Below are 23,809 nucleotides of genomic sequence, written 5' to 3' on the forward strand. Positions count from 1 at the left end.
TCACACCAGTTCTCTGAGTGTGTTCTGGGCTTGAGAGAGTATTTTCATATTCGATGATGTGCTTATCACATACATATTAGATCAGTAGGGTGAATCTAGTGTCTGGACCCGACTTGTGATCTGCCACCGCTCATCCCACACTCCAAAACAGCACTGTAAAAGCTTAGCTCAACCAATTAATACCAATACTTCTACAAGTTCCCGTGTCATCTCATAGGCCTCTTCAACTGCTGTGACCCAACAGGGCAGGCTGTATTCCTCAAATGATGGGAATGAATTAAAAGCAACATGAAAATGAAGAAGATACGGTGTAGAGAAGAACGTCCTTAAATATTGGGTCATTGGAAAAGTCATGATGCATTTTTGCATAGAAAAACATAAATAGAGAAATACATCATGACTTTTCCAATGACCTAGTATTTGTTTCTAAGTAAAAATGTGCTATGACTTTTCTGACAACTCAGTACAATTTTCTGAATCCTACTTTCAAGTAGAAATGATCTGTCATCCTTAATGTTTGCAATAACAATGATTTTTAACACGGCAAAAGTAGTCCACACCTGTGCCGTACCGTATGGTTGCTGTTAGCCACACTGGGTATTTAAATATAAATTCATTAAAATAAAATGAAATTTAGGGCCAGCCTGGTGGCATAATGGTTAAGGTGGCTCGATCCTATGTGGTCGACTCTGTGGTTTGAATCCCAGACCTGGTAGCTTGGAAAAAAACACTGGACACATTGTTTGTGTGTGCCCAAATCCTGAGAGGAGAGTGAAGGAGAAGGGGTTGTGGCATGGCCATCCCCCTGCGGGGTGCTTTCTCACTTTCCCTTTCTCTCTGTTTCTCTCTCTGTCTTTGGTGAGCATATGCTCCCTGTAGCAAAATTTAAAAAATAATAATAAATAAAAAATAAAATGAAATTTAAAGTTTGGTTTTCAGCCACACCAGCCACATTTTGAGTGCTCAGCAGTCCAGATGTATGACATTTTGATTATTGCAGAAAGTTCCAGTAAATGGTGCTGGTCTACACATTGCTTTACGAGTCTGTGGGTTTTTCTTTTTCTTTCTTCTTTTTTTTTTTTGGTAGAGGTTTTTGTTATAGGGCACGTGCGCTCACCAGAAAGACAGAGAGAGACAGACAGAAAGCAAGAAATCACCCCCTAGACGGGATGGCCACGCCTCAATCCCTTCTTCTCCATTCTCCTCTCGGGATCTTGGGTATGCACGCACATGCACCCGGCATGAATTTAAGCCACTGGGTCTGGGGCTCCAACAGCGGTCGACTACATGGGAGTTCAGCAACATAGCCATTATGCTAACTGCTGGTCCCAGGAGTCTGTGTTTTTGTCATAACAAATGGTTAGGAATCCTTGTGGTGTGGTTCTGTTAGGAAACCATTAGAGGCCAAGGATCGCAGAGGCTAAAGTCATGGCCCTAGAGCCAGACTACCAGAGTTTGAATTCTAGTTTTCCACAACCTAGCCATGACAGTCAAGCAAATTATTTAACCTCTCTGTGCCACAGTTTCCTTATCAATAAAATGGGGATAATAAGTATCACAGAGTTAGGGGAGGATTGGAAATGTTAATACAAATACAGAACTTAGGAGAGCTTTTGGTGCAGGGTAAGAGCCCAGTACACGTTACTGGTTGTTTTTACTATATTTGAAAGTGTTGGAGTAATGCCTTTACTATGGTCGATTTTTCTTTGTGGCTGCCTCATTCATTTGGCACAGCTCAGATACAGGTTAGTGTAGCCTGGTGGCCCCAAACCTGTGCCCTAATGCCATGTATTCTGCACCCAGGCTGGCCATTCAGGCTTTTGTTCAAAGCCCACCTACACTATTACTATATGTAAGTATATGAAACTTGGTTATCTGTTTCCAATCTTACAGGAGAAGAAAGAGTAAGAAAATGGGAGAAGTAGCTAGGGTAGGCAGCCTAGAGGATATCTATTATTAAATATTTAAAAGTCATAAGACATGAAAAACAATGCCATGAGCACCTGGTGTCATTTAGTAAATGAGCAAACAGCTTCAGTAGATTTTGAGGTCATTATGACAGGCCAGTACAGTATAATGCTTGGTCATAGTGATTACCCTTTTGTTCATGAAAAACTGAAGAGCACGTAGTATACTCTCATGGATTTTCAGAAATGTCCATTTGCAATGATTAATGTTATAGTTTCAATCCCAAATCTGTGGCAGTGTGGAAAATCTGACTATTCAGAATGATTCATTCCTCCAAATATCTGGGGAGTCACAGTTTTATAGTTCTGAAATAAAAAGAAAAGTTAGTCTGTTGTGTGGTACATTTTTGGCGTTCTTATCACCCAGTTTGGGAAATCCTCATTCAACATTATTTAACACCCAACCATTGCATTACAAAAAATTATTCAAATGTCTCTACCTTATGCAAGACAGAGAAATATGAAATGGAAGCCAGCTAGCATATTTGTTGATGCAGCTTGCTCAACAAATGGTGGTCATTTTTGGAGCTCCAGAAAGAAGAGAATGTGATGCTTCTTCTCAGCCACTCTCCCCTAAATTTCTGGGGTTCAGATACCTCCAGGCTTGACAGTTATGGTCATGCCAGATTCTGCTGACCACTACAGCCTGGAGCTGTAGTGTAGCCAAGTGTAACTTGACCATCATGACTGGCCTTTTGGTGCTGCTGGTTAGGTTCTTACTCACATAGCCTAGGGGATATAGTCTGGACTAAGCTAGTTCTTGGTGAATTCCCACAGCTTTATTAGCTACCCTACCCCACCCCCATGCATGCCTGAAGTTTGTAGAGTGTCCAGGAGGGAGACTAAACAAGTGTGTGCTAGAACAGAAATGCACAGCTGTCACTTGTTCTCCCTTTCCTTGTCCCCCACATCTGCTTACCAAGTCCATTGGTTTTACCTCTAAATGGCTCCCAAGTCTCTTCTCACCTTTAATTACTCCTTGGCCTTTGCTCAGACACTCAGTATCCCTCACTTGAATCCCCCTGACCTTCTCGTCCCCTCTACTACTTTGTCTACACAGCTATCTCGAATCACACTCCCAACATGGAGCTAAGCAGGGTCTCACTACTTAAACTCCTTCCATTGGGCCCACCCAAGGTCTAGGCTGCTTGGCCAGTCTTCAAGGCCTTTCTGCAGTCGGACCAGCCTTTGTCCTGAATGCATGCACCTTCTTTAGGCCTCGCTCTTGCCCTGTATGTTCTGAACAGTCCAGTCCCTCTTTTTCCATGCTTCCCTGCTTTTGTTCATGCATGCCTACACCTCAAATCTTCTCATTCCCCCTTTGTCTTCACTAGCTCCTCTTTCTCCTTAATCCTACCTCAGATATCACAGAAGTGCCACCTGCTCAGAATGCTTTCCTGTCCTGTCTCCCTTAATGGAGTTCATTCCTCCTTTCTGCATGCCTCTGTATTTCTCTTGTTTATTCATCCAGCCAGACTTGGTCTGAGCATTTGCTCTCTGCCAAGCACTGTTCATGGGACTAGGGATAAAAGATGAAAAGGCCAAGATTCTACCATCACAGAGCTGAGTCCTTAGGGAGATGATGGTGTCATTGCTACTCTTATGGGTACAAGGTACAGTTCGTAAGTCAGGGAAGGGGAGCCTGATCCCTGGGAGGGTTAGAATCAGCTTATGTTAAAAAGGAGAAGTTTATGCTGACCCTTGAGGCCTGGGATGCATTTGGCAAGCAGATGTGCTAGAGAGAGGGTGTTTCAGGCAGAGAGAGACCATGGGAAGAAGGGGCAAGTGGGTCTCAATTGCTAACATGGAGGTAGGAGGGTTAAGGGAAGAAGTGGTAGAAGATGAGTTTGGATTGACAGGCAGGGATTAGGTCATGGAGGGCCTTATTCAGAAGTTTGGGTTTGGTCCTGGGACCAGCAGTTAGTGTAATGGCTATGTCACTGAACTCCCATGTAGTTGACCGCGGTTCGAGTCCTGAACCTGGTGGCTTAAACTCACGCCAAGCGCGTGTGCATGCGTGCCCAAGATCCCGAGAGAATGGAGGAAAAGGGATTGCAGCATGGTCACACACACACCCCTCTCCCCCAGGGGGTGATTTCTTGCTTTCTGTCTCTCTGTCTCTCTCTGGCTTTCTGGCAAGTGCTCGTGTCCTATAGCAAAAATAAAAAAAAAAAAAACCTCTCCAACAACAACAACAGAAAGAAGTTTGGGTTTGGCCCTCAGCTTAGATAATAAGGAACCACTGAAGATTTCCAAGCATGGGAGTGACTTGATCAGATTTGTCCATGGAAGGTTGGGGGCAGTAGGACTGGTGGTAGCCCCGAGCACTTGCTGTGACCTCAGCCTCTGCACCCTTAAGGAAGAAGGCATTTCACACATTCTCATTATTCCCACCCCTTCTGTGCCTAACACAGAGCTGATGTAGCTTTATTGGGATAGTCCTGCTTGCACAGAATAGTGTGTGCCTCCAGTTGGCTTTGGGCTGCTGGTATCATTTGAGCTTTCCTACCACATTGACCCTTCTAGGTTCTTAGATACCTGGTAAAAGATACTTGTGGGCATATTGAAATGCTGGCTGCATTAGCATTTGCATATGGATAGAGAACCTACAATCTGAGCCTTTTAAAAATACTTTATATATATATATATATTTGAACAGCTGGTATTTGCTGATATTTTCACATGACTGAAGAAAATTTCAAAAAGGTATTTAAAAAAAGGTATAAAAAGGAATATATTAAGAAGCATCCCTTCCCCTTTCTTGCCCTAAATAGCCACTTTTATTAGTTTTTTTGAATGCTTCTTGTTGGGTTTATTTATGAAAGTACTAGTTAGTAGCTGTAAATATGTAAGCTATCTAAACCTATTTCTCTCTCTCTCTCTAGCTTTCTCTGTATATACATTCCTGTCCCCTCTCTTACACAAAACAAAGCACATTATCTTCACTGTTTTGTATCTTGCCTTTTCAGTTAATGAAATATCTAGAAAATCCATCAATCCACAGAGAATGTTTTCACTTTTTGTAAGTTGCATAGCCTTCTATTGTGCAGGTTCACCTTAATTCATTTAATCAGTCCCCTTTTGATGGGCATTTGGATTGTTTCCAGTTTTATGCTCTTATAAACTATGCTGCAATGAGTATCTTGGTATATAGGTCATCTTGTACCTGTACAGGCATGTCTTGTAGGATATTTTCCCAGAAATGAGATGATTGGGTCAAAGTATAACTACATTTTTTTTTGGTAATAACAAATTGTTATTGACCATTTTTAAAAAGTTTTAAGTTTATCATATTTTTTTTTTTTTTTATGAGAGAAAGAAAGAAAAAAGAAAAGAAAAGAAAAGGAAGGCAGATTGACAAGCATCCTTAACAGGGTCTTATTCCCCAATTCCCCCTCAAGCCCTCTCAGCCAACCAGGATAATGGGTGTATGTCCAGCATGTACAGGTCAACCAGGAAACCAAAGCTTCCGTAGGGATCCAGTATGGCTTTTGCAGCGCATTACTACTGAGCTACCAAGTCGGACATGCCCTTGTCCTTTTTAAATACCATGTTCTAGTCAATGAATCGATTTTACATACTAATAGCTCTCTACATGCCTACATTGATTTTGTTCGCTGTTGTGCTCTTAGCATCTAGCATAGTGTCCAGAATATATCAGGAATCAAAGACTTGTTGGATTTTTACAGTTGCACTGTTTGGCCTATTTGGCTAACAGGACTTTCCTACTGATAATCTCTCAGTTCTTCCATGATGTTTTTCTTACCTCTGGCCCTTCATACCCGTTCTTCCCTCAGGCTGCCCTTGCTCTCTTCAGTTGGCCAACCAATCCTCATTCCTTAGCCCCCAGGTCTCTTTTATCTCTCTGCAGGGTAATTGCTTCTGTCTCAGCTGTCCAAGATCTCTGTGCCCCCCTTACCGTTTTTCTGATTTCTTTCATTTCTACCAGGTGTGACTCCAACACTCCCCACATCTCGCCTGTGAGTTCCTGGTGGCTAGGAGGCCTTAGGAGGCCTTAGGAGGCCTTAATAGTATCTCTAGTACTCAGCATAGCGCTTGGCATTCTGGTGGCTCTCATGTCATATTTTTTTCAGTATTTAAGTGGGAAAGTAGACTTATCAGTTAGAAACCCCTTTTCAAAGATTTTTCTCTGTACTTTTAATTGAGATATAAATCACATACCATGAAATTTAGTCTAAAAGTGCACAGTTCAGTGGTTTTTAGTATCTTCACCATGTTTTACAACATAACCATTAACCATTATTCCAGAACATTTCCATCATCCTCAAAAGAAAGAAAAGTATTTATTTTCTATCATTTCCCTCCACCCACTTCCCCACCCTGACTACTGCTTATCTTCTTTCTATGTCCTGATTTGCCTGCCTAAGCATTTCTTTTTTTTTTTTTTTTTTTGGAGAGGTTTTTTGGTATAGGGCGCATGCGCTTGCCAGACAGACACAGAGAGAGAGACAGAAAGTGAAAAATCACCCCCCGGGGTGATGGTCACGCCGCAATCCCTTCTCCTCCATTCTCCTCTCAGGATCTTGGGCACGCACGCACACGCGCCCGGCGTTGAGTTTTAAGCCACCGGGTCTGAGACACGAACCACAGTCGACTACGTGGGAGTCCAGCAACGTAGCCATTACGCTAACTGCTGGTTCCCCCTGCCTAAGCATTTCTTGTAAATGGAGTCATACAATAATTTGTAGCCTTTTGTGACTGGCTTCTTTCCTTTAGCATAACATTTTCCTGGTCCATCGTAGCATGTGTCAGTACTTCATATGTTTTTATGATTGAGTCATGCTTTGTTGTGAGGAGAGACCAAATTTTGTTTATCCATATATCAGTTTATGGACATTTGGGTTGTTCCTGCCTTTTGGAAATTATGAATAATGTACAGTGAACATTCATGAGTAAGTTTTTATGTGGATATCATGTTTTCAGTTTTCTTGGGTATATCCCTAGGAGCGGAATTGCTCAGTCATTACATGATCTTAATATAGGCAAGGTGTCAACGTGGAAACCATATTGAACAGTTTGTCTTTTTGATCTGAGAGGAGTGTCGCAGGATCAGTGTTACAAATATTTGCTTGTTATTCTGGCTTCACACAGCAGTGCTGGTTTGTTGAGTTATATTTGATAGACTGGGGGTCAATAATTATCTGTAACTTAGAGGCAAATGTTGTTAGAGTTCATAGGACAGAATCTACTGAATAGAATGCTCACACTGTAGACTGTTCTAACTATGGAGATGCCCAAACACGCTCTTGGCAACAGTGCTATAAGTCATTTGAAGCAGCCTAGGTATCTATCTGTACTGAACCAATTAGGTAAGTATAGCCATGTAATGGAATATTCTATAACTGTTTAAAAGAGGATGAGGTCAATCTTTATGTATTGATATAGGCTGATACCAGAAAAAAATGGGTTACAGATTAATATGTATAGGTTGAGCCCATTTTAATAAAAACCTTGTTTATATATGTATAGGCAAAACTTGGAAGGGTCATCATAGACTGTCAATATTGATTTTGTCTCTAGAATGTAGGTTATAGACAACTTTATGTTGCAGCTACTTAAATGTTTCTCCTTTTAAAATGATCAGTTAATTCGTTTAATGTCCCATGATTCTAGCTGGGATAAAAAGGGAACTGGAGATAACTATACCTGAAACACTATTTATCAGTGTAGGATATAATGTGACACATTGGCATATGACTAAATGCCAATACATCTGTAGTCAACATAGTAGTTTTACAAACTGTGTAAGCCCAGAGGGGAGAGAGCCTTTTAGTTTCTAGCAATCAAGGAGTCTTCATGAAAGAAAAATGAGACGTGGCTTGGGCCTTAAAGGTTGAGGTGGCATTTATAGAGCCTTCCTAGTTTATAGAGTCAAAATAAAACCATGCATTGTGTATTGTGTATTGAATGCTTTCTTTGTACAGGTATCTTATACCGCTTTTCCTGTATTCTCTCATTCAGTCTTCACAGTCACCCTGTGAGACAGATAATATGATCGCTCCCATTTTACAGAGGTTTTAGAAGACTAAGTATCCTGACCACATTCTCATTATTCATACATCTTAGAGTCAGAATTCAAAACCCTTGAGTATGAAATCAGCCTGAGCCTTTTATTCCATGTTAAACAGAAGGAGACTGAGGTAATGAGAATTTAAGTCAACTCATTTAAGATCGCATAGCTGGCAAATTGAGGAGCCAGGATCTGATCTCAGGATGTTCCCTAGTCTGCCATGTCTGTTACACTGATGCTTCCTGATATGGGCTCCAGGGCTGTTTACATTCCTGAGGGTGGCACTAGGAGGCTGGGAGTTTCTGGTTAGAGAGGTGTGCAGAACTCGGCCGGTCCCATAGTGGGGCAGGTTTATGCTGTGCATAGGGAGCCAGATTCCACATAACTGATCATGGTTTGAGTCCTGGCTTTGGCAACTTGAAGGACATGTTGGGCACATATGCATGTGTGTCCAAGTGCTGGCGGAATAGAGAAGTAGAAGAAAAAGGATTGCAGCATGACCATACCCTACTAGACGATGGTTTCTCTATTTTTCTGTGTCTCTTTCTATCTTTCTACTGAGAGCACATACCCTCTGGCCTCTGCCCCCCAAAAAAGTGAGAGGTATGCAAGAACGTTTTCTCCCATGCCCCCCTTCTTTGAGATTCACTTGTAAACTTATTAAAGAATCATCTACCATTTCTCAGACCTGCTCTCATCATCTCTTTTCAAGTAGCATGTAGTATGCTGCAAATCTCTTTATGAAACGCCATCTTCCTACTCTCTAAGGCATGAGTTCATGAACAGCTTTCTCTTTCTCTCTCTCGTTAGTAAATAAGAGTGCCAGTTCCAAGGTCTGGGGCTGGAAACAGATGATGTAGAACATATTTGTTGGAATTAGAGGAGTGTCATTTTATGCATGGGTTTGGGGTATGTTTGTAGCCAATTATACATTTTATTGAATCTTCCTTCTTAAGACACATGGCAGAGCCTAATGGGAAGGTCATATTTGCCATCTGTTTGTGACTTTTTGTTTCAGTAAATCATAAATCACTGTTGATGAATTACCTAGTTAACTTCATAAATGCAAATTATTCTGTCTGTATTCTAGCAGATTTCATATATTGAGTGTGATAAGTATCTGAGTGTCATCCCACTACTTTTTTTGCAGTAATATGTCATTATTATGTTTTATAAGACATTGTGATAAAATACACGTAACATCAAATATACCATGTTCACCATTTTTAAGTGTACAGTTAAATGATATTAAGTATATTGACATCGTGCAACCAGTCTCCAGACTCTCTTTAATTCATTCCATAGACATGCATTGAGCACTTGCTATAGATGTTTAAGATATACTCCCTTCTACAGTTAGTACAGTTCAGTACGGTGACAAAGTTCTCCTTATGGTATTGGATGGCTGGGGGGCTTCTGTGCCCCTCAGTGCTTCAGGGCTCCATCTCTTCTGGCTTCCTGCTTGGCTGCTTGCTGGTTGTTTCTCATTCCCTCAGCACTCCCTGAAGGAATAGTGTACCCCTGCTGTCCTCCAGAGCCTTGGGGAGATTTTGTCCTTGCCACAGCCCTTGCTATAGTTGAGCCCACGTGGCCTGAGGTGGGGGCAGGGCAAGAGAAGGGTGCAGCTGCCAAACCCAGAATTTTACCAAACCCCAAATCAACGGTTTGCCCAAATATAGTATCCTAGACCTTCCACCCGTCATGCGTAAGCTAAATATACTGTCCTTCAGCTTGCAAGTTCAGCTTCCTACAGGAATGACTTCTGTGATTATTCCTAAGTGCCTTTTCTCCATTTCGCGTTTGAAAAATGACCCTGGTGACGTGGCCAAAGTCCCAGACAAGGGGCATATGTGAAACTAAACATATTGGTGAGGACTAGGTCCATGTCACATTAGGTTTTGTGCATTTCCATGGAGACTTCTTGAAAGTGATAGTTATGGCATTCTTGCACAGTACAGAGCTCCTTATAGAGAAGAAGGTTTGTGATGATGACTAACTTGCAGGATCTCCTTCCCCAGAAAGTTAGACTGCCGATTTGAAGCTCAGTTGCCAGCACCATCTGGATGTGCACCCTGATTCTCCGTTTCACATGGCGACCCTGGTGACGTGGCCAAAGTCCCAGACAAGGGGCATATGTGAAACTAAACATATTGGTGAGGACTAGGTCCATGTCACATTAGGTTTTGTGCATTTCCATGGAGACTTCTTGAAAGTGATAGTTATGGCATTCTTGCACAGTACAGAGCTCCTTATAGAGAAGGTTTGTGATGATGACTAACTTGCAGGATCTCCTTCCCCAGAAAGTTAGACTGCCGATTTGAAGCTCAGTTGCCAGCACCATCTGGATGTGCACCCTGATTCTCCGTTTCACATGGCCACATTGTGGTGGGCTCAGAAAGACCATGATGTATACACAGTGTGAGTACAGGCTTCAAATTCAGGTTGCCTGGTTCTTTACTGGCTTCTTCACTTAACTAGATAAGCTGATTCATCTGCTTACCTATGCCCAGTTTTTTTAATCAGTAACATGGTAATAAAAGTACTCGTCCCTACCTTGTTGGATTTTTGATAGGATCGAATGGGCTAGCTAATAATGCATGTACAGCATTTTTACAGCACCTGACATGTAGCGAGAACTCAGTTGATGTTAGTTGTTTGTAGTATGTGAATATTAACTAGTTCAAGGAATATTGCAATTGTCATCAAGCAGTTGTTTTCTGCACCTCTGATTTTCACATTTTAGGTTATGTTCATGCAGCCTGTATATCCTGCTGCACCCAGTCCTTACACATGCATCCTTTTTTGAATTATTTGTTTAATTTTATTTTTATTATTTTAAAAATTTACTGTGGGATATGTCTGCTCACCAGAGAGAGACAGAGACAGAAGGAGAAAGCAAACAGCCAGGTCCGGGACTCAAATCGTGGTTGTCCGTGCGGGAGTACAGTGCCTTAACTACCATGCCACCTGCTAGCCTCCAAGATGTACCTTTTCTGCCTGGGCCACCAGGACTGTTAAGAAGTGTACATATTGGGACCAGCAGGTGGAGTGGTGGTTAAGGGTGCTGGACTCCCACATGGCCAACCAGGGTTCAAGTTCTGAACCTGGTGGCTTGCTTTCTCACTCTCTCCTCTCTCTCTCTCTCTTTCTAATCAAACTGGAAAATAATGATAATCAAATAAATAAAGTTAAATAAAATAATTCTTTTTTTAAAAACAAAAGAACCAGAGACATGACCCCATTTAAAAAAAAAGAAGTGTACATATTGAGATCAGCCTCAGGCCACTACCACTCCCGGATGCCCTTCATGTCCACCTGAAGTTCAGTTGTGGTCTGGAGGGAGACTGACCTGACCCAGGGACCTGACCTTTGCAGCCACTGCAGCACAAAACCCACACTGCCCCCTCCTGCCTGCCCTCTGTGGACTGTGGCGTATTCTCGTGTGTGCAGAGTTGAGGTCATACTCCTTCAGTGCTGTGGATGAGGCCTCCCCAAGTGATGCTTTTGTCACTCTGTCCTCTGGTTTCAGATTGTTTCCTGGGCTTCAATTATGAAATGAGGGTTGGAGTATGCCAGACTGGCTGATGTGGCTAGATCTGCAGAAAACTCGGCATGGGCCTGTCCGCTGTTCTGGTGGCTGCAGGGTTTATTTGGTCGAGATATGGTTGCCAGACAAATGTACAGCTCTCTCGTCACACAGGGCTGGTACCAATACTGACTTGTAATTATTCCCCCAAACTGGAGTCTGTTAGCTTTTAATTTCTTTGTGGGGCAGGAGAAGCTCCCAGCTCATTCACATTTGGAGATTTAACCAAGAACGAAACACTAAAACAATGAAAGTTCCTGCTCACCCAAACAATCTAGATGTGAACTAGTTTATCATTTGATTATCAGTAAGACAGTGGTAATTTTGCTGACATGTAAAGGCACAAAAATATCTAACTGTAACTAGTAGTTATTGCTCAATTTTATTTTATTTTTACGTTTTTGTCATAGGGCATGTGCACTCACTGTAGAGGGGAGAGGCAGAGAGTGGGATAGTGAGAGATCACCCCACAGTGGGTATGGGCATGCTTCAGTCCCCTGTCCTCTATTCTCCTCTTGGGATTTTGGACACACACACACACACACACACACACACACACACGTGCCCAGCATGATTTTCAAGACACTGGGTTTAGGACTTGAACTGCAGTTGACCAAGTGTGAACCCAGCTGCCTTAACCAACATGCCACCTGATGGCACAAAGAAAACTTTTACTTTTTTTTTTTAAAAATAAGGTCCAGTCAGTTTGCTGAGGGCTTCTCCTCGGTGTCCTCTAAGCCCCCAGCTCATGGCTCTGCTCATGAAGGCCTTCTTGCAAAGGCCTTCAAGCTTCAGAATTACCCCTTACCTTTTTCTTTTCTCAAAGGAAAGAAAACTGTGAGATTAAATTACAGAGATCAGCTGCTTAAAGTATTTTATACTGTGACGTGACCTAAGCATCCTAACATTTTTTAAAATAGTGGGGATTTTGCATTTTATAAGTTACTTTTGAGAAGGATTTTTCTTGTTTAAATACCAATTTATGAACAGATTTCCTCAAACTCTTCCACTTAACCCAGTTGATTACATTTCTAATCTGTCCTGTCTGGACACTGTGGTTCTTCATGGTTGTAATAAAAATGCATGAACTAAATTCTGATTTTTTACCTCAGTAACATCTCCACATATTTTAATATGTTAGCAGTCTTAACAGATGTGGTTGTTCCTAAATGCCTTCGAGTAAGGGATTCGTTATATCAGTTTCAAATGATGACATAAATCTATGTGTAATGTTAGAATGATGTCCAAAACATATAGGTGGGGCTTTTTTTTTTTTTTTTTTAAAGCAGATTATAGAATGCCATATTGATGTGAACCTTTTTCTGTAAAAGTTTGGATTTGTTTTATTTTTGTAGAAAGATGTCTGTAAGGCTGGCCATCAAAATAGTATCTCCGGTTTTCCCTGTGTGGTAGAACTCCAAGTAGTTTTTGTTTTGCCTCCATGTCTGTGTATACCCCCTCCTCACACACACGTATACATACACATGTCTATGTAGATATATTTCCACATAATCTGTATATGTAGATATAGTTAGTAAAGTATATGTCATTTCGACAATCAGAAAAAGGCATCTGAAAGCTGTTTTCACTGAAAATTGAAATCTTAGAAATGGAAATATGGGAAGTTTGGATTAATGGCAAAACCTAGGCTTGGCCCCCAGTTGAGCGGAATGTGAAAGGCCTGAAGGGGACGTGTGGGAGCACGGGGAGTAGGACTTGTAGGTGAGTGGCCCAAGAGATGCTGGAAGGAGAAGCTTGTGTCCTTTATCTTAGACATGCCATCCCACCTACTAGAAATACAAGCTCTGCTCCTCAGAAGCCTTTTGAAGAGTGGCTCAGAAGATGAAAACAGGGCATTTTAAACCATTCAGAGCCGCCTCTACAAAAGCATCAAGAAAAACTCCAATCAAGATGCACTAGAATGAAACCGAAATTTCTCAATTCCAGATAGTAACTGAGCAAGGCACATGAATGAAATAGCCTGTGGTGAGCATTTAAGCTTTTAAAAACAGCTATTGACATTTTAAAGTTGACATCCCAACATGGCTTCCTATAGCCACCAGATTGTGGGACTGTGGAAATGGACCACCCAGTCTGCTTTTGGGTAAGACCTGTTCACTTGGTTTCAAAGGAATCCAGCCCCTCCCACATGCCCCTTCCGGGGTGTAGTAAGCAAACAGGTGGTACGCACAGGGCAGGGTGGTAACATTGGGAGTGGGGTGGGCTGCAAAGTTGTAGCCTTAATTGTCTTGAAGAATCTTCCGATGACAGCCCTTGCTCCATGCTGCCAGAACTGGGCAGTTGGTATTATTTCTTTCCAATGTGTGCATTTACCTGTTGTCCAATCAAAGATAGCCATTGGTGGTAGTCACCTTATCAATATGTACCTATTAAATAGAGGGGGACCAGGGAATGGACTACACTTAACCCTGACACTTTTCCAGTGTGTGTACTCAGCTTGAAAATACACACAACATGATAATGGTCAAAACAATTATTTGCAAAAAAGGGAGAAAAATGATTATTACTTATTGAACACCTGTGATCTGCTAGGCCTTGTGCTGGGACCTTCTAATTCCACTAATCCCCTCAACAGTCCTCTTTAAAAGAGTCTATCTCTGTCTACAATGAACAACTTTATTTCTGAGTTAGTGAGGGCAGAATTGGTGTTTTAACATAGGTCTTTCTGATTTTAAAACAGCTCTCGGCTCTTAACCATGGTGCCCTTCTACCTCTTAACAATGAGGTACAGGCATTGAGTGCTTCAGTGTGTGGAAAGGAAACAGCCATGAGGCCTGATGTAGGATGGGGGAGAAGGCTTCCGAAGGGGAGGTGAGGCTAGAGCTTGCCCTCTAAGGAAAGTCAAGGCACAGGAACAGGGGGCTGATGATCCAGGCAAGATAAGATGTTCACCTAATCACAGAAAGTGATTAATAGGTATGATGCTACAGAAGGGATCCTGGACCAGATAGACTTGGCAAATGCTAGGCTAAACATATTTCTCTACTACAGAACTTGTCAGAACCTTTAATGTGGCAGTAATGAGTATCGTATATCTGCACCAAAAGTATGTGTTTACTTAGGGAGTATTTCATGGAGTAATATTCTCAGAATATTCTTTAAGATACCCAGGGCTGTCATACTAAATATTTGGGGAGTTGTGAGAATCAACAGTGGAGAGATAAGGTTTGAGAATGCCACGTTAAAGAGTTAGATATCCTTTGAGCAGTGGGGAGCTCATGGAAGGAAGGGGCGTCTGGTGTGTGTGTGTGTCTGTCTGTCTGTCTATCTGTCTGTCTATGGGTATGTAGCTGTGCCTGGATGTTCTAGCTAGGATGGTGGGAAGGGAGGAAGGGGGCTGAGTCCTGAGGCAGAGAATCCAGTGAGAAGTTTCTTCTATAGGCTGGTAAGAGATGAGGATGTGAAGCTCTTTAATAGCAATGGAATTGAAAAAATGGAGCTAACATGATAATAAGAACCAGCAGGAAGGCAGGCAGTGATTGCAACCTGGGACAGCAGCAGCTATAGGGATATATCCTGGGCGCCAGCTTTGGCATATTGGATAGGAGTTAATGACGTGCTCTTTAAAGATATAGGGCCATTCCCCAGGAGGAAGCTCTGAGTAGGAAAAGTGGATTTGAGGGTCACAAGAACAGAGCAGGGATTTCCAAAAAAGTAAGAAGACATGAGGCTTGAACTCAGGACCTGGAGTTCAATCTGTTTACTGGAAGGATGTGGAAGAACCATGAAAGCAAAGGGACTTAAGAGAACATCCTTTAAAAGATAAGAGCACTGAGGCCTGGTCTCACCAGGAGTAGGAGTAGCCTGTGGCAACCCATCTGGCTGGGCTGCCAGAGAGGGCCCTTTCTACACTTTTTCTCTTCTGCTATTCTAAGCTGCCTGCTTCCTCTTCTTAGGTATATATATGGACATTGGAGGTTTAGATACCAGCAGGTGCTTCATTGGGGCTGCACGTGGCCCTCCAGCAGGTGTGGCCACCGATACCCACTAGGACTTAGGATTTCAGGCTGATCTTGTCTCTCACCCTGTAGGGCAGTTGAAGGGCATTTGACCTTGTCTAGAGTCTGTCCCCCTTTGAATCCTGCCTTCTGGGCTTTACATGGTGGAGCGGGGAGTCTCTCTCTTTAAGACTAGAAGCCAGGATGATTGTCCAGGGCTCTGGCTGTCTGTACCCTCCCCTTGTGCCTGGCCTGGGTCTGTGGCTGAACGTGGCCCAGAGCCTGCTTGTCAGCACGTGGCTTGGGTTTCCGTGTTAACGTTCCCAAATTGGGATCTCAGGGGATCAAGTGTCCGTGTTGTCTGATCACGCTGAGCCTTCTCGAGCGGCCAGCTGCGAACCTTTCAAAGGGCTGTGTGTAGTTGGTTTGGGAGATGCTGCAGGGGACTGAAATGGGGACAAAGAAGTCCGTTTTTAAAAAGAAAAAAATAAATGAACATAACAGCCTTGGGCCATTTGAGTGGGGCGTGGTGCTTAGGAACACTGAAACCCCTTCCTCTTCCCTTTATATTTTTCCACTTCCAGACCCTCCTTGGGCCAGTGGTTTACTGACCCCTGCAGACCCCTTCTGTGTAAATACAGCCTGTGTCTCCCACCCCCTCTCTCATTATGCATTCCTTTAATCTGACCCATCTCCAGGTCGCCAGCTGGCAGAGACTCAGCAGATTCCAAGCTCCAGCTGGTGCCAGGGTGTTTACACAGGCGGGCAGGGAAGCTTGGCAGACAACTTGCCCTAAGCTACTCAGCTGTAGGAATAGGTAGAAAGACATCCCAGAGAGAAGTGGCCCGTTTGTTTGCAGACTTTCCCTCCTCCCTCATTCACTCTCAGTCTTATACTCTCCCTCCCTCCAATAGCTGCTGTATCCTGAAAAAATAAAGGAGAAAAGAATCCCTTTGTTAGAAGGAAGTAAATGGCTAGGGGACTCCTTGGGTAATCCCCTCTATCCAAGTGAGCCTTTATGTAGCACTCTGAGCATCCTTTGACTTCCGCCCTGGGGCGGAAGATATTATTTAAAAGACATTATTCATCAGTATAAAGCCAGTCCTCATTCCTAATGGGTTACTTTCTAAAATAATAATGAAAGTTATGTGGTCCAGTGGTCATGAACCAGGACTAGGGTTAGTGTTGTCTGCAAAGATCTTGCTTTCACCTCTTCCTTCCTCAATAAAGGCCTCCCTGGAACACTTAGATGGGAGGTTGCTGATCCATCAGGATGGTTTGTCTTGATCTGATTTTGTGAGAAGCCAGTCCTGGGTGTCCTACACAAGGAAAACTGTTTTTGACACTGGTTATCAACACTGTCAGTTATTCAGAACTTAGGCAGCCCTCAAAGGGTGGCTTTTGGACTGCCTCCCACTGATTTTATGAGGAATAGTATCAGTACATGTGTATAGAAGAAAGTTGACTATTTAAAGCATATGTGCACCAACCCACATATAGGTCCTTTGGCAATGAATGGAAGCCTTGTTGGTTCAGGTGTTTATGGTAAACATCTGAGCAGAACTTATTGAATGAACTTAAGCTATGTTGATCCAGGAGTGACCACTAGGAAGCCTGACTTGAAAATAAAAACAGCAGTGGGACCAGCAGTTGGCGTAATGGCTATGTCGCTGGACTCACATGTAGTCGACTGTGGTTCAAGTCCTGAACCCAGTGGCTTAAACTCATGCCAGGCATGTGTGTGTGCCCAAGATCACGAGAGGAGAATGGAGGAGAAGGGATTGCGGCGTGGCCACCCCCCTGGGGGGTGACTTCCTGCTTTCTGTCTCTCTGTATCTTTCTGTCTTTCTGGTGAGCGCACATACCCTATAGCAAAAACCTCTGCCCCCCCCAAAACAAACAAACAAACAAACAAACAAACAAAAATACCCAGCAGTTATGCTGGTCCCACATGAGAAAGGTCCTGGCTTTGTGTTTTGAGACCTTTCTGAGCATGCCAGACATGTGCATAAGCCTGTGATCCAGGCTAGTAGAGACCGGTAATGTGAAGACCCTGTTAGGGGTTCCTGCCTCTCTGTCTGCCTATCTGCTTCTTTGTCTGTCTCTCTCATGGAAAACATAAACAATAAAGTTACTACAATATATTAAAAAATAATAAAGTGTCCTGTTGCCTGTAGTTATATTGATGAGATTAATTATTATAATGTGGCGTTGGTTCTGAGCTTTTTTTTTTTTAGACAGAAAGTGAGACATCATGCCCTAGGGGGATAGTCATGCTGCAATCCCTTCTCCTCCATTCTTCTGTCGGGATTTTGAGCACACACACACACACACACACACACACACACACATGTCTGGTGTGAGTTTCAAGCTGCCGGATCTGGGACTCGAACTGTGGTTGACCATGTGGGAGTCCAGTGCTTTAACTACTATACCACCTGCTGGCCCTAGTACTAAGCTCTTTATCTGAGAAGTGTGGCTACATTAGTCAGGGTCCCATCAGGAAACAGATGGGGAAATTGAGGAATGGTGACTGAAGTCACTATTACCAAGGGCATGGACTGGATCAGGGGTTGGGTAAGGAGAGATATAACTGACTCTAGGGCCAGCGAAAGTGGAGGTATAACCCTAAGCCTGAAGGCAGTAGAATAGTGGTTATATATCAGGTCATTGGAAAAATCATGACAAGTTTTTCTGTGCAAAAATGCATCATGACTTTTCCAACGATCCAATAACAAAGGTGGAAGGGAGTGGGAATACCGGTGAGACCTGTGGATAAAGGACAGGGGTTAGATCTTTGGTAGAGGATTACAGTCACTACCAGAGCTGCCCAACAAGGAAGGAGCCAGGTGAACTGCTTCCCTATGGAAGCAATTGTTGAAGAGAGAGAGAGACAGAGAGAAAGTGAGAAATCTCCCTCCAGTGGGGATGGCTATGCTGCAATCCCTTCTCCTCTATTCTCTTCTCGGCATTTTGGGCACGCATGCACACACGCCTGGTGTGTTTCAAGCTACCAGGTCTGGGACTTGAACTACAGTCGACTACATGGGAGTCTGGCAACATAACCATTATGCTATCTGCTGCCCCCCTCCCCATGTCTTTTAATCTCCTGCAGATTCAAGCTGAAGCCCATAAAGGCAGACCCTCTGTTCTGGGACACAGGTCAGAGCAGAGAATTACCCAGCCCAGTAGCGCTTAGATTCTATTCTACCTCCTGTTTGAATCCTGTTTCATGTATGAGGACAGTGAAAGAGTGACAAAGCTAAACTGATGTTCCAGAAATAGTATCATCTCTGACAGCAGGCTTTTGGAAAGACGCTTCTTGATTGCAATTAGCCAAATAGTGTAACACATCTACTTTAAGTTACTTACTGCCCTGATTTCTGGTGAGGCCAGAATCACCCTTCTTAAAGTCACAGCACAGTAGATCCCTTTACTTCCATCTTCTGTGGCCAGTTCGGATAATACTCAAGTACCACTTAAACTCATTTCCTTCCCTTACCCCAGTGCTTTGCACACTCGGCCCTCCGGGACCAAGAGGAGTTTCCAGTGTAGCATAAATGTGTTTCTAATCACCATGGCCAGTTACCATTAGTCTTTGAAAATCTGAACCCCACCGGAAATTGCTTCCTTGACAGTTTCACATTGATGAGCGTGGACTCACTGGTCCATTAGGTACCCAATAAAATTCAGTCAATAATTTATGAAATATGGGAAAGTTTCTAGAGTTTGGTGGCTAAGAAGAATGAGTTTAAAATATGTTACAGTGTTGCCGCTTTTACTTTTGAGGTAAGGAATGCCTCTTTATCTTGGTTTGCATCCTTTTGTGAAGGAAGCCTTTGAAATGAGCAACATACTGGAATAGATGATGTCCACACTGAGTGAAAGACAATCACTTTTGGACCATACCGCCTTTTAGAAGCAAGAAGGGATAGGGACCAGCAGGTGGCATGGAGGTTAAGATACTGGATCTCACATGGTAGACTGCGATTTGAGGCCCAGATCTAGTGCCTTGAGAATCACGCCAGGCCCCTGTGTGTATGTGCCCAAAATCCCAAGAAAAGAGTGAAAAAGAGAAGGGACTCTGGTGTGGCCATCCACCCTGAGGGGTGATTTCTCTTCTTTCTCTTTCTGTTTCTTTCTCTGGCAAATGCCTGCACCCTATAGCAAAAACTGAGGGGGGGCGGGGAATGAAGGAAGGGATAAGTGAATAACTAAAAGGTAAGGGGTCTGCTGACTGAGTTTTCTTCCCCCTTCCCATTTTAGTCTGGCTTGTTTGAAACGAGTGGGGGCAACTGAGATCTGAGGTTGGCCACACAGTGGACAGACCTCAAAACCGGTATGTCGACGTGAAGCTAAACTATTTCATCTCCAGTCCTCCTTGGGAACAGTCTCAGCACTGTCATGATTCTGTTCCCACCCTCACCCCCTCCTCTACTAACCCACTTTCTGCACATCTTTCTGGCTCCGCTTATCTCCTCCGAAGTCTTCCCAGAGGAGATCCATAAATCTTCTCCAGATCCACAGCACTAACAACTATTTATGGGTCCCTCCTTTGTGCTAAGGACACTGGGGGTACAAAGATGAATAAAGACATGGTTTATGGCACTGAGAAAGGAAAAGAGCCTCTGCTCGTCCTTTGCTTAACCCTGTCTTGATCTGTAACATCCTTTTCTTGTCTTAAAAGTAACTCTTCATGCATTAGGACCTTGTTTTGATTATTAGCTTTTAGGCATATTATTTAGTAGCATGTGGTTAAGAGGCCAGACATCAGTCAGTTGGGTCTTGGGTTCCAGTCCCACTTTGGGGACTTATTAATCGTGCGTCTTTCAGAAAGTTTCTTAAGCTTTCCGAGCCTCACTTTATGTGTATTGTACATTAGGGCCTCTGGGACGATTAAATGAGATCATTTCTGTGACTGGTCAGAGCAGCTCCTGGTGTGTGGTAGGAGCTCGGTAGGTAGTAGTGATGTAGTCGTTCCTTATTGAGTTTGAGGTTAAATGAGGCGACCTTGCTCGGTGTTTGGCACAGGGGCTGGCATTTCACAATTATGATCCTGCACGTGTCATTGTTCTTGTTACAGGATTGTTGAGGACCATCTGAAGTAATTCTGTAAGGTGCCTGACCTTGCCTGACTTGCAGTACATTTTCAAAACATGTTGTGTTTTGCCATCTTTATCTTAGGGACTAGACTGATAGCTCCTGATTTTGGTGTCCTGAGCCTTTGAGAGAAAGAAGTGAGTCTGGTAATATTTTCCATCTTCTGAAGCATTGTGCCTTATCAAGTATAAATACTTTGTGATTGAAGGATTGTTTTTAAAAAACCGTAATTCCAGTTTTCTAGAGAGAGTGCTGTATGAAGACGTGTTTCTGAGGCATGCAAATACCTTATCAGCTAGCTTTGCACACACACACACACACACACACACACACACACACACACACACCCTTGTTTTTATTTTTGCTAGAGGGTTCATGCTCTCACCAGAGAGAAAGAAAGTGAGAAAGTACTCCCATGGGGGATGGTCAGAGTACTCCCATGGGGAGGATAATGCAATCCCTTCTCCATTTCTTCTCTTTGGATTTTGGGCATGCACGCACATGAATACAGTATATTTTGCAAGCTGCTAGGTCCAGGATTCCAACCAGGCCGTCAGCCATGTGGGATCTAGCCACCACAACCACTAGGCCATTGGCTGGCCTATACACACACTTCAAATGCTTTCTTTGATACGTCTGTTTAGAAAACCCAGTGTGGCCCCTGTCAGATCCAGGAGGAAGTGCTAGAATTGCTAGTGGCTGTGGTGGTAGTAGTCACTGCAGCCTTAGAGCAAGTACCCTGGCCTATAGCCAGGCACTTATCTGCGTGTCTGTGGGTTCTGATTCCAGTCCTGATCAGTGCAGCCAGAGGCAATAAAGGCTGATAGACTGATAGGAAGCTGGAGGCCTCCCTAAGGCCCTCCAGCCTTCTGGCTCCTTGACAGTTCTTCCCCTGGGAGCCCGCAGCACAGTCATCCCTTGTAAATCCATCCTGGTGGCCCTGCCCCTCTTGAGAAATGAATGAAAGGGCTGCTGGGTGTGGCAATGTGGTGCTGGTTCAAAAGAATGGATTAAATAGTTAGCAGAACATTTTTTTAGCTCCTTAGCGAATATAATGGAAAGGATGGATAATAATTTTGTTTTTGCCTCTTTCCCCTCAGGTCCCACATTCCTCTTCAACTTCCCTCCACCTTCTGTGGATGATATCAGTTCATGGGGTGCTTACTGAGCATCTTCTGTCTAGTGTCTGCGTCAACATGGGAATCAGAATTGCGCAGGAAGCAGGGATTTGGGAAGCTGCCCAGGGCCAGTGCTCCCTCATGGGCATCCCTCTGCTGCAGTGCTAGATCTCATTTCCTAAAGAAATACCCCTTGGGTTGATGGGATTCAGAGATCTTCCTCTCCCACTCCCTTGCTTTTCTGTATGTCCAGCCACTTTGCTCATTGTGCTCTTTCTCCTCCCCACTCCTCCCTGACCTTCCTTCCACTCCCCTCTCGCTCTAGTCTCTTATTCTCCTTTGTAGTCAGGCTTCAGGAGCAAGCAGTCTCTTTGGTCTCCATTGTCCCCCTCTGCTTCTGTGTACACCAGCTTCTGCCACCTCTTTTCCTCCAACATATACTCAGCAACATTTACCAGTGGCCATCTGATAGCCTCATCTGATAGCCTCTCAGGTATTTACTGAGGTCCCACCGTGTACTAAGCAGTATTCGAGGCTCTTGGGATCCATCGGAAAACAAAGACCCTGCCCTCGTGCTGCTCACTTTCCACCCTAGCTTGAATGATCCTCTCTGGGGCATCTACTGAGGCCTTGCTGACTCCCTGCAACATTCTCCTCTCTGGGTTGCTGGGACTCCCTTCTGGTTCCTCTAGTCTCTCTGACTGTGCCTTCTCAATATCCTCTTCCCCCTCCCATCTCCGGCCCTCCATACTACTATGAATAATTTTCATCATACCTAGCACGTTTTATTTACATTATATTTGTGCATCTGTTTGTCGAATAAGACCTGAACACCTCTCTTGACCATTCTCTCATCTTAATTTATTGCGTGCTATGGTTTGAATATGTTCCCCAGAAATTCTTGTGTTGTGACTTCGTTGTATAGTCTGCAATGTAAAGGTATTAAATGAAAACCTAATTCCTTCATTGTGTTCAGGGTAAGGCCTAGCTGACAGTAAATGGCTCATAGTGATTGCATCATGGATACAGTCTCATGAATAGATTAATGATATTATGTGAGATCTAGCTCTTGAGAGAAGTGGTTAGTTCTCAGGAGAGTTGGTTGTCCTAAGAGAGATCAGTCAGAACTTCTCTCCCTCTCCCCAACCCTCCCTTCACGTGTCTGCCATCCTCTATATTTCTTCTGGACTTGCTGTAGGCATAGGACTTTGGACTTTCCAGCCACCAGAATTGTGAGTTTGTAAGCTTATGAAATCCTTATAAAATCACTCAGGCTCAGGTATTTCTGTTAGCAACACAGTAATGGACTGAGACATCATGACATGGAGTCTTCTGGAAATCGCCCACCATGTCCTACATCTGTTGTCACTACCTTAATCCAGCCCTGTGTTATTCCTCCTCCTTTTTTTTTTCTCTTTCTAACCAACTGAGTTTTATTTGTTGTATAAACCACCTAACATCTTTCAGGTGAAAAAATACTAAATTTGAATAAAGATAGTAGAAAATGAATTAGAGCCCAATAAAAATTAGCTTTGAGGAGGGAACATTTTTACAGAACACAGACTAGTTTATTTTTAACACCCATCATGCCATGAATTCATAAGGAATAGGTCCGAGAAGCTCAGGCTCCTTTCCATTGGTTCTCATGAAGTGTGCTTCTCTGGGTGGCACAGGCTGGAGCTTTAGTTGGACCCAGGTACCTTTCTCTTTGGCTTCTTTTTATTTCTGGTCATTTTCCTTCACATGTTTTAGGAAGCTATCTCTGCTCTTAGAATGCTTAATATGCTCAATATACACATTAATTCTCTTGGCAAGAATTTTGCCCTTAACTTGTTTGTTCACAGCAATGCCAACAGCATGCTGGGTAACACTGTAGACTTCCAGTTTTGCCATGGTAACGTCTGTGGGGCATTCCTTTTTGAACAGTACCCATTCCCTTAATGTCTACGATATCACCTTTCTTGTGGATTCACATATTTGTTGCCAAAGAAACAACTCCATGTTTTCTAAAAGGCCTAGAGAACACATTTCGGGTGCCTCTTCTCTTT

General features: G+C 43.4%; 1 protein-coding gene across 2 annotated transcripts in view; it reads left to right on the forward strand.

Moving 5' to 3' along the window:
• The window catches only part of TRAM2 (translocation associated membrane protein 2), a 94,671-nt gene that overhangs the window by 10,430 nt on the left and 60,432 nt on the right, over positions 1–23,809 (forward strand). Inside the window, exon 1 of one of the 2 annotated variants that reach the window (XM_006170436.2) lies at positions 7,208–7,297. The exons of the other annotated variant lie outside the window; for it this stretch is intronic. Within the exon in view, the coding sequence (XP_006170498.2) occupies positions 7,213–7,297 (85 nt within the window). The 5' untranslated portion in view covers positions 7,208–7,212. Of the gene's footprint in view, positions 1–7,207; positions 7,298–23,809 lie in introns of those variants that run through there. 2 annotated transcript variants of the gene reach the window in all.

This window comes from Tupaia chinensis, unplaced genomic scaffold (genome assembly GCF_000334495.1).
Source record: "Tupaia chinensis unplaced genomic scaffold, TupChi_1.0 Scaffold148470_1, whole genome shotgun sequence".
In the NCBI taxonomy this organism is placed as follows: domain Eukaryota; kingdom Metazoa; phylum Chordata; class Mammalia; order Scandentia; family Tupaiidae; genus Tupaia; species Tupaia belangeri.